The 11051-nt window shown below is 44.1% G+C and overlaps 1 protein-coding gene across 2 annotated transcripts in view; it reads right to left on the reverse strand.

Moving 5' to 3' along the window:
- Positions 1-8520, reverse strand: part of CCNYL1 (cyclin Y like 1) — a 46898-nt gene extending 38378 nt beyond the window's left edge. The window contains exon 1 of one of the 2 annotated variants that reach the window (XM_010336395.3): positions 8025-8520. In XM_010336395.3, the coding sequence (XP_010334697.1) occupies positions 8025-8244 (220 nt within the window). In that variant the 5' untranslated portion in view covers positions 8245-8520. The remainder of the gene's footprint in view (positions 1-8024) is intronic. The other variant, XM_074399154.1, reaches the window with a different exon arrangement.
- Positions 8521-11051: the final 2531 nt, after the last annotated feature.

Consider the following 11051-nt stretch of genomic DNA (forward strand, 5'->3'; position numbering starts at 1 on the left):
TTTTTTTTTTTTTTTTTTTTTGGTTTTTTTTTTTTTGAGACAGAGTTTCGCTCTTGTTACCCAGGCTGGAGTGCAATGGCGCGATCTCGGCTCACCGCAACCTCCGCCTCCCGGGTTCAGGCAATTCTGCCTCAGCCTCCTGAGTAGCTAGGATTACAGGCACGCGCCACCATGCCCAGCTAATTTTTTGTATTTTTAGTTGAGACGGGGTTTCACCATGTTGACCAGGATGGTCTCGATCTCTCGACCTCGTGATCCACCCGCCTCGGCCTCCCAAAGTGCATTTCATTTTTCATTATCCAATGTTACTGTTTTAACTCTAAAGCTTTATTAACTGAAAAAAAAAAAAAAAGTGGAAAAAGACAGTATCCAAAGAAGCCCATGAGTCATTCTATAAATGCTAATCCTATATGCCATATACCTTAAATTTACATTCTTGATCTACCAAGCCTTATCTGTTAAAACCAACTCTTAGTCCCAGCTACTTGGGAGGCTGAGGCAGGAGGACCACTTGAGCCCAGGAAGTGGAGGCTGCAGTGAGCAATGATCACACTACTGCACTCCAGCCTCAGCAACAGAGAAAGACCATCTCAAAAACAAAAAAAAAAATTTTAAAAATTTTGGAAAACTCAATTTACACCTCTCAAAGCCTGTCTTCTCATATGTAAAACAAGTATAATTCCTATATTACCTAACTCAAAATATAGTGAGAATAATATGAAATGCAAGAGCAACTGCTATAGGCCGGACTCATTGGCTCACACATGTAATCCCAGCATTTTGAAAGGCTGAGGTGGGTGGATCACCTGAGGTCAGGAGTTCAAGACCAGCCTGGTCAAGATGGCAAAACCCCATCTCTACTAAAAATAAAAAAATTAGCTGGGTGTGGTGCCACATGCCTGTAGTCCCAGCTCCTCAGGAGGCTAAGGCAGGAGAATTGCTGGAACCCAGGAGGTTGAGGTTGCAGTGAGCCACAATCACTGCACTCCCGCCTGGGAAACAGACAGAGACTCCATCTCAGAAAACAAAAAAAAGCAATTGCTATCTATATACCACATAATGCACAACAAATGACAAAACATAGCTTTCACAAATTAAAAGCAAAAGTGAACAGTTAGTATTCATTGAAAAGCACATACCAAAATAACATCTTGAGCAAATACGCACTTTGGCTACCCCTGAAGTTAAGGCGAAAATAGTCACACACCATCATCAAGAATTCTTTTCAGCGTTTTTGTTTTAAATAAACAAATACGTATTATTTCATATATTACTGTATGTTCTTTTCATTTTTTTTTAAATGTAACATATCCTGGGTATCACTCCATAGCAGTAAAGAGAGATTTATTTTAATAGCTCCATAGCTCTCCTCTGCATGAAATGTAAGTTTATTTTACCAGTCCCTTACTAGACATGTTAATTATTTCTAATATTTAGCTATTGAAAATAATATGACAAAAACCTTATTCACATGTTATTTCATATTTATGGGGTATGCCTTCAGGATAAATTCCTCAAAGTAGGATTTCTAGCTTAAATGCATTTGCAATGTTGTGAGATTGTGCCAAATTCCCCTTTATGGAGTCAAACCACCTTGCATTTCCACCAGCAATATACATATGCAACTTTCTTCACAGCCACATGGAAGAATGCATCTTCAAGTTTTTGGATCTTCTCCTAACAGGAAAGAAGTCACAGTATGGTTTTCATTTGTATTTCTCTTAGGTGTGAAGCTGTGTTTGAAAATCATTTGCATTTATTTTTCTGTGACTTCTCTATTCATCACTTTGTTACTTTTACAGCTTTTTTTTTTTTAAGATAGTCTCACTCTACGGATGTGTGCCACCACACATGGCTAATTTACTTTTTGTAGAGGAAGGGTCTCACTATATCGCCCAGGCTGGTCTCCAACTCCTGAGCTCAAGCAATTCTCCTGCCTCAGCCTCCTGAACTGCTGGGATTATAGGCATGACCCACCATCCAATATTTTTCTTAAAGAATTGAAAATATTGGCTGGGCATGGTGGTTCATACCTGTAATCCTAGCACTTTGGGAGGCCAAGAAGGGGCAGATGACAAGGTTAGGAGTTCGAGACCATCCTGGCTAACACAGTGAAACCCTGTCTGTACTAAAAATAGAAAAAAAATTAGCCCCCTCAGCACATGGTGGCATGTGCCTGTAGTCCCAGCTACTCACGAAGCTGAGGCAGGAGAATCACTTGAACCTGGGAGGCAGAGGATGCAGTGAGTCGAGATCATGCCACTGCACTCCAGCCTGGGCAACAGAGTGAGATTCTGTCTCAAAAAAATTAATTACTTTTTAAAAAATAATTTAAAGTATTTCCCAGGCTGTAATCCTCCAATGGTTTCCTATCACAACTAAAGTACACATTCTTTGCCAAGGCCCACTACGCATACATGGCCTTAACCCACCATGGTCTTCTTGTCATCCTTTTCACTCTTCTGCAGCCACCCAGTGTCTTTCTGTCCTTTGCCAAAACCAAGTTTGCTCCCATTCAAGGAACTCCCAAGTAAATGCCTGTGTAGACAGACTCCTGACTCTCCCCAACCATCCTTACAAGGCTTCCACTCGCTTTAAGAATCAGTGTTAGGATGGGGCTCTGAATCTGGAACACAGCCTGGCCACACATAAGGGTACTCAACATCTGTTTCAGCATGCCCAAAACTAATCAAGTGTCTCCCAGTTTTCCCACATCTTTTAAGATTTCTTCTAACGCTCTCTCTTGATTTTTCATCTAAGACAGCATCAAATCTTTTAAAGTGGTAGCTATTTAGAATTAAAGATGCGGCCGGGCGCGGTGGCTCAAGCCTGTAATCCCAGCACTTTGGGAGGCCGAGGTAGGTGGATCACAAGGTTGAGAGATCGAGACCAACCTGGTCAACATGGTGAAACCCCGTCTCTACTAAAAATACAAAAAATTAGCTGGGCATGGTGGCGCGTGCCTATAATCCCAGCTACTCAGGAGGCTGAGGCAGGAGAATTGCCTGAACCCAGGAGGCGGAGGTTGCGGTGAGCCGAGATCGCACTCCAGCCTGGGTAACAAGAGCGAAACTCCGTCTCAAAAAAAAAAAGAATTAAAGATGCAAGATAGGGTACCAAGAAACAAAAAAAATTAAATGATGAATTCTGATGTCCAGGTAAAAGTAAATGCTAACTTCCATTTGGCATAACAACATTGAATACTAAAATATCTTAACTACAAAAAATGACTCAATACTCTGGTTTCTCTTCATAACGAATAAATCTTTCAAAAAAAAAAAATGACTCAATTCATAGATTTAACCATGTGAATTCCATAGGGAGGTACAAGTCATCAGTCATCAAAATGTTTTTATCAGTACCCTCGAAATATAATGAGACTGTGTATGATGTTATTATAAAAGATGTCCAATCATAAAGGATAAGTACATAAATGACACTCCAACCATCTGATGGTACACTAAGCAGTTACTAAAGGCATGAGATAGTGCAGGGTGTCTTGGCATGGAAAGATATCCTGGAGCACTCTCTAGATGTCAAGCAGTGCTTCAGGAACTTATATCATTATTTCACTTCTGTAAGTTATGAAGCAGCTCAAATAGAATGATCTCCTTTTTCTAAAATAAAATGTTATATTCATATGCAGACAAAAAAATCAAAAACCAAAATATTAATAAAAGTTAACTCAGTATTCTGCGTATAATCAATGACTTTTCTGTATTTTCTAAGTCTTTTACATCAAACATACTGCTATCCAAAAAAAAGAGGATTTAAAATAGCTACTGGAAAGAGGAAAGATCTGTTGCTCAGAGGTTTTTCCACATCATATTGCCAATTCTTTCCCCTACCTCCACCCATCAGGGAGGGAATAGAAAGGGTCACTTCAAAGAGCACCTTTAGCCAGCAAATTAGCAAAGCTCCTAAAGTCAGAACATAAAAAACTACATGAAAAGCCAAGTGTATTAACAAAATTTGACAAAAAGATCTCAGTATCTTATTTTGTGCTACTGATACTGCCATCAGTTATAGTAGATACACTGTTAAATAAAGGCAAGGTAGTAGAAAATACTTTTGAGTTTATCTGAAATGTTTACTAGGTTCTTAGGAACATCTCTTTGAAATAGCTTGAAGAGGACAGACACAGTGGCTCATGCCCATAATTCCAGCACTTTGGGAGGCTGAGGCAGGTGGTTCACCTGCAGTCAGGAGTTTGAGACCATCCTGGCCAACATGGTGAAACCCCAACTCTACTAAAAACACAAAAAAATCGGTCGGGCGTGGTGGCACACACCTGTAATCCCAGCTATTCAAGAGGCTGAGGCAGGATAATTGCTTGAACCTGGGAGGTGGCGGTTGCAGTGAGCCGAGATTGCACCACTTCACTCCAGCCTGAGCAACAAGAACTAAATAACTTGAAGAACAAAGCCCAGTGTCATTTATGTATGATTTTTGTTTAAGTAACAAAAATAATTCTTCATCGTAGAAAAGCTAAAATGCTTTTTTTTTTGTTGGTTGGTTGGTTTCTTTTTGTTTTTTTGAGACCAAGTTTTGCTCTGTTGCCCAGGAGTGCAGCGGCACAAACTTGGCTCTGCAACCTCTGCCTCCCAGGTTCATACAATTCTCCTACCTCAGTCTCCTGAGTAGCTGAGATTACAGGTGCGCACCACCGTGCCCAGCTAATTTTGTTTTATTAGTAGAGACAGTGTTTCACCATGCTGGCCAGGCTTGTCCTGAACTTCTGACCTTGTGAGCCACCCATCTCGGCCTCCCAAAGTGCTGGGATTTCCAGCGTGAGCCACCACACCAGGCCAAATGATTTACATCTAAGTAGGAATTTCTGTTTCCAGGGAGACTGATATAAAATTGTCTGAAATACAGATATTAAAAGCAAACTTTCAATGTGTCTATACTTTATATTTGGTGTTCTGGCCACGTTTCTATGGAAACTTAAGAATAATAGGCAAATGCGGAAATTGAAGATTTCTACTATCACTTTATTGAATGCCACAAAAATAAATTGAGACAAACTGAAAAACGTAGCTGTCATACTAATATACAATGGTAAATTCTGTGTTTACAAATTCTATTTTTTCAACTCTTCTGATTTAGTACTCCTTATCATCATCCTATGCTTACTGCCTGTCACCTTACCTGCCCTCTCGCCAGCTTCATCCTAATATTCCTCTGTCCAGGGCATTCTCAGTTTCAATTCAGTTATCGAACAAACTCTTTAAAATTTATCAACCTGTTTATTTGATGGGTGTATTTAGGCCATTTTGTTACCTCTATTTTTGTTCTTATCCACTGAAATGAATGTATAGACATAAGATGAAGCCAGGCAAGATGGCACACACCGTGGTCCCAGCTATTCAGGAGGCTGAGGTGGGAGGACTGCTTGAGCCCAGGCCAGGAGTTTGAGGCCAGCCTAGTCAACATAGGGAGACTCTTTCTCTTTAAAAAAAAAAAAAAAAAAAAAAAAAAAAAAAGCCGGGCGCGGTGGCTCAAGCCTGTAATCCCAGCACTTTGGGAGGCCGAGGCGGGTGGATCACGAGGCCAAGAGATCGAGACCATCCTGGTCAACATGGTGAAACCCCGTCTCTACTAAAAATACAAAAAATTAGCTGGGCATGGTGGCGCGTGCCTGTAATCCCAGCTACTCAGGAGGCTGAGGCAGGAGAATTGTCTGAACCCAGGAGGCGGAGGTTGCGGTGAGCCGAGATCGCGCCATTGCACTCCAGCCTGGGTAACAAGAGTGAAACTCTGTCTCAAAAAAAAAAAAAAAAAAAAAGAGAGAGAGAGAGAGATGTAAATGTTGCCTCTGAATTGTGTAAAATAAACTTTGAAAGGAACTAATCAAGACCGAAGTAAGTTCTCAAAGACAGAACTACTTTATGGGTAAAACATACAATGCATTCTGGATTATTAAAAGTTTTTTAAGAACTAAATTTGGCATATATCACCTCCATGTCAGTCTGGGAACTAAGAACCTTAGTCTGTTCAGTGGCTACCTTACATAGTCATTCCAGATACCTAACTCTTCATTTCTTCATTAGCAACACGGCGGGAATATACACAGGCCTTATTTTGGAACCGCTAAATTAAATGTACATGAACATGTGTGGTAAATCTACTAAGTGGTGTGCAAAATCACTCAGAAGTTTACCCGACACCACTGAGAGCATTAAGTTTTCACAAGTACTTACATGCTTTGTGTATAAATATTACACACTCACATATTTGTTCATTCCTTCACAATGTTTGAATACTCTGCAAAGGGAGTACAGTAGTTCCCAGTTACAAAGGCACATCCATCACGAAGCTTAATTATTCTAACTTTTAAGGAAATTAAGAGCCCACGCAAAGTTTAAATAGGAGAGCTCTAACATATTTCTTCTGTAGTAATGAAATCTCTGGCATTTAAAGGAAACAAATGAGCCCACTGGATTTAAACATCTTTATGATACAATGTTTTTCTATTTCAAAGGAATTTTTATTAAAGAACCACGTTGTTACCCGGAATTATTTTTACCTAGACTTATCTCTTTCCAAAATTCTATAGGCAAAAAAACTAAACTTTTCCTTTCTCCTCACCCCTATTCCAACTGTTTAGAGTCTGACGAACTCCAACAGTCTCATCTTTGATCAGGATTCTATTGGCAGGAGGGGGAGCCAAGGAAACAAACGCTCTTGAGCAGGCAGGGTCTAGCATTTTTACTTCCAAGCCATTACACTACAAATTAAAGTCTGAATTTATGTTTTGTCTCGTTTGAAACTTCTGACCATGAATCACCCCACATCTCTTATAGAGAGGGAGGTAATGAAGCCTGTTAAGTCACCAGAGAATGGCTGGAGATGTATTTCTGTCACCGTGGGAATTTTAAAGTAATCAGAACTCTGTGGCTAAACTTCTCTGGGTTAAAAACAACTGCCAGGAGCGGTGCCTCACTCCTGTAATCCAGAACTTTGGGAGGCCAAAGCAGGCGGATCACGAGGTCAGGAGGAGTTTGAGACTAGCCTGACCAGCATGGTGAAACCCTGCCTCTACCAAAAAGACAAAAATTAGCCAGGCGTGGTGGCACGCCCCTGTAATTCCAGCTACTCGGGAGGCTGAGGCAGGAGAATCGCTTGAACCTGGGAGGTGGAAGTTGCTGTGAGCCGAGATCCCGCCACTGCACTCCAGCGTGGGCTACAAAGCAAGACTCCAAAGAAGAAAAGAAAGAAAGAAAACAAACAAAAGAAAATAGAAAGAAAGGAAAGAAAGAAAAGAAAGGAGAGAGAGAGAGAGGAAGGGAAGAAGGAAGGAAAGAAGGCAAGCAGGCAAAAAACTTTCAAACTCCTGGTTAATAACATTTCACACCCTTCACAGCCATTTTACGACCCCCCCCCCCATTTTCTTTCTATGTTCAATTTATGGTTGGAAGGAATAAAGCAACTTCTTTCAAGCCGATTTAACCTATTAGGAATACCATCTAGTGTCTCATATGGCAACCTCTATTTTGAGTCTATATAAGAAATCCCCAAACATCTGGGTCTAAACTGTCGCAGGCATCAGCTACCTTCACGGATGGGAGGAAGGGAACAATCAGGTCCTTACCTGGCTCCTTCACATCTGGGTGGGTTAAGGGAGGGAATGGGATGAGTACTCCTGAGTTGAGGCATTTGAGTTTCCATTGAGAAAAGGGAAACAATATACCCAAAAAGTCTTAGTAACATCCCACCAGACAATGAACAGCGCTACAAACAAGAAGGGCGGCGGACTAGAGGGTCCCAAGCCAGCTTGGGAGAATGGGAAGAGGGAGCAAGAACTGGGCGTTCGAGTAGGGAGGAGGAAAAGAAACTAACTGGCCAGACGCAGCAGGGAAAGAATAAGGGGTGGGGACACGAGGCAGAGCCAGCCTTCGGCCCGGGGAAAGCCGGCTACCGGCAGGAAGGAGCCCGAAGCGGTGGACGCCTCCCGGGGGACCGTAGAGGAGGCGGCGGGCAGAGGTGCGCCCGAGGGCGGATGGCATCCGCCGCCTCCTTACCTTCGGGCATCTCGCGGTCGCTGATGTGCTGCAGGTGGTGGCCCTCGCCCTCTCCGAAATCCAACTCGGCAGGCTCCACGGCAGCGGGCGCTACCGCCACCGCGTCTCCCGACGCCGCCTCGTAGATGTCGGAAGCGCAGTACAGCTCCGCCGACCCCGCGCGCCGGCCCAGCTTGGGGCTGGCATTGGGGGACACGCAACAGGTCAGCGTGTTCCCCATGGGGCGCCCCCGCGTCTCTCCGCCGCCGCCGGCGCCTTCGCTCGCCCCCTATTAACACGGCCCTCAGCAACCGCCCCCTCCCCCAACAATGGCGCGGCCGGCTCCGGCAGCCCCGGGCTACGCCGGGGCTGCACCACGAAAACAGACACTGCCTCGCCCGCGACTCGCCGGCGGTTCGCCTGCCAGCCCCGCGGCCCGGCCCCAGGCAGGGCTCGGGCCTCGGCCGCACCCCCGCCGCCGCGCTGCCGCCGCTTCCCCTGAACTGACTTGACTGCGAGGGCGGTGACCAGCCCGGCTTATTTAAAAGGGGTGGGGAACCCAACAAGCGCTTTGAGGCGCAGCCACTGCCGGGAGAGAGCGCGGCCGGAGCTCCTCCTCCTTCCGCCGCCGCCTACCGTCTGAGGGCCGCTGGCCCTGGCCCGTGCCTGCCAACCGGAACGCGACCTGCGGTCACCTGGTTAGGAGGAACCAATCACGCCTAGAGTTCCCTTCCGGCGGAGCCCAGGCACGTGACCCACTGCCCCGCCCCCGCCTGGAGGCTGCTCCGCCTCTCACGCAGCCTGCCCTGGACTACGGTTTTCATTCATCGCTGGCTGCTGAGAGCTTTCCGGTCTTGCTGGAAGCGTGCTGGCATTTGCAACTGGAAGCTATGTCAATGATCTCTGTAGAAAGCCGTTGTTAGTAAGGAGAGCATTCCATTAGCAACTCTTTTTCCGAATCTGACAGCTTTCGTTTGCTCACTAAACTTGGTTACACCCGAATTGTTAACTGTTTTTGTAATTAAATGTTCCGCTCCTGTCTTCCAATGAGCGTTAGTTTTCACCTGCAACCTGATCTTAGCAACCCTGGGGCCCTGGTCTTACTCTCCGTAAAGAGTTGTCGCTGTGGGTCTTGAATGAGACTCCAGGACACGTCACCCTTCCACTTCCTTGTCGATAAAATAGGGACCTAACTCGTCCCTGCCAGCTCTGAAATGCTGGGACTCACCAACTCTTGTTTCTTGCCTGTTTCTCTCCTCTAGGCAGGGACTTCCAGATTTCCCTTTTTGTACTAAAAACAGCACATAAAGCACGATTTTCTCACACAAAAGTGAGAACCGTGCAGTGGGGTTCCACAGTCTTGATTCCATGAAAACCATTTGGCAAGCACTATGTGCCAGACACTATTCCAACTGTGGTGTACTCATTTAACCCTTAAAAACAATCCCATTTTACAGATTTTATAGAAGAACTGGGACGCAGAAGTTACTTCCTCAAGCTTACATGACTGCTCTGGGTGAGGGGCCCTGATCATGATGATCAGAAAATAAAAGGTAGAAGTCAAGCTTAGGGAGGAATTGACGTTGTATATTTCCACTTTTTTTCTTTTCTTTTTTTGAGACAGAGTCTCGCTCTGTCGCCCAGGCTGGAGTGCAGTGGCATGATCTCGGCTCACTGCAACCCCCATCTCCTGGGTTCAAACTAATTCTCCTGCCTCAGCCTCCCCGGTAGCTGGGAATACAGGCACGTTCCACGACGCCTGGCTAATTTTTTGTATTTTTAGTACAGACGGGGTTTCACCGTGTTAGCTAGGATGGTCTCGATCTACTGACCTCGTGATCCTCCCACCTCGACCTCCCAAAATGCTGGGATTACAGGTGTGAGCCACCACATCTGGCCAGATTCGTACTTAATTTAATTCTGTTGAAAGGATTTAAGTAAAGTTTGAGGACAAAACAGGTAATATGTTGAAATGTGGAACACTAATAGAAGGAGAAAGGATTCAACAAAGTTCAGTTTCAGTCACCAACATCTGGTTAAATCCTCAGGACCTAGTGACTCCATTCTGTGTTAAAATAATATTGTCTGAGCCTGGCACAGTGGCTCATGCCTATAACCCCGGCACTTTGGGAGGCCAAGACGGGTGAATTGCTTCAGGTCCGGAGTTCAAGATCAGCCTGACCAACATGGTGAAACCCCATCTCTACTGAAAATACAAAAATTAGCCAGGGGTGGTGGCATGTATCTGTAGTCGTAGCTACTTGGGAAGCTAAAGCAGGAGAATCACTTGAACCTGGGAGGCAGAAGTTGCAGTGAGCCAAGATCAGACCACTGCACTCCAGCCTGGGCAACAGAGCAAGACTCCTCCATCTCAAAAAAAAAGTCCGAAGTCCTAAGAATCTCATTAGATACCTTTTTGGATGATTCTTGTAGACTTGAGACAATGCCTATTTTAAGGTACAAAATAATGCCTGCCTTTAACAACATACACACACAAAAATAGATATCCAAGACCTCAAAAACTGAAAAATTTTAAACTTTTCAAAATCTATTCTTATTGGGAAGCATTATTATAGAAATAGATTTTAAAATATTTTGAATGAAGGGAATATTAGAGAGCATTAAGAAAAATTCTATTCTATAACAGTCTGGGACAGCCAAGTCTGGGACAGCAAAGAAAAGCAAGTAGGAGGAATGTGCTTTGAATTAAGCGAGAGTTTGATTCTATGAAAGAAGCTGAGACTTTATACGGGTCCAGAGTTAACATACATTCACTATCCATTTAATACCTGAGCTCTTAGCACATGTCACATACTTTTTAACTAATGGGGATGTTGCTTTGACCACGATTTAAAAAAAAAAAAAAAAGCTCCTGTTTTTGTGGAACTTCCAGTAAGGAAGTCAACAGAGAACACTGGCCATCACCTCTACCTTCATGGCCTAGGATGGCTATTGATTTCCAGCTATTGGGTTTCCAGAAAGCATGGTGGAGAGGGGAAAAGAAAGAAAGAAAAATTGGTGGGGGGAGGTTGGGCATAGTGGCTCACA

The sequence above is a fragment of the Saimiri boliviensis genome, chromosome 5 (genome assembly GCF_048565385.1).
Source record: "Saimiri boliviensis isolate mSaiBol1 chromosome 5, mSaiBol1.pri, whole genome shotgun sequence".
In the NCBI taxonomy this organism is placed as follows: domain Eukaryota; kingdom Metazoa; phylum Chordata; class Mammalia; order Primates; family Cebidae; genus Saimiri; species Saimiri boliviensis.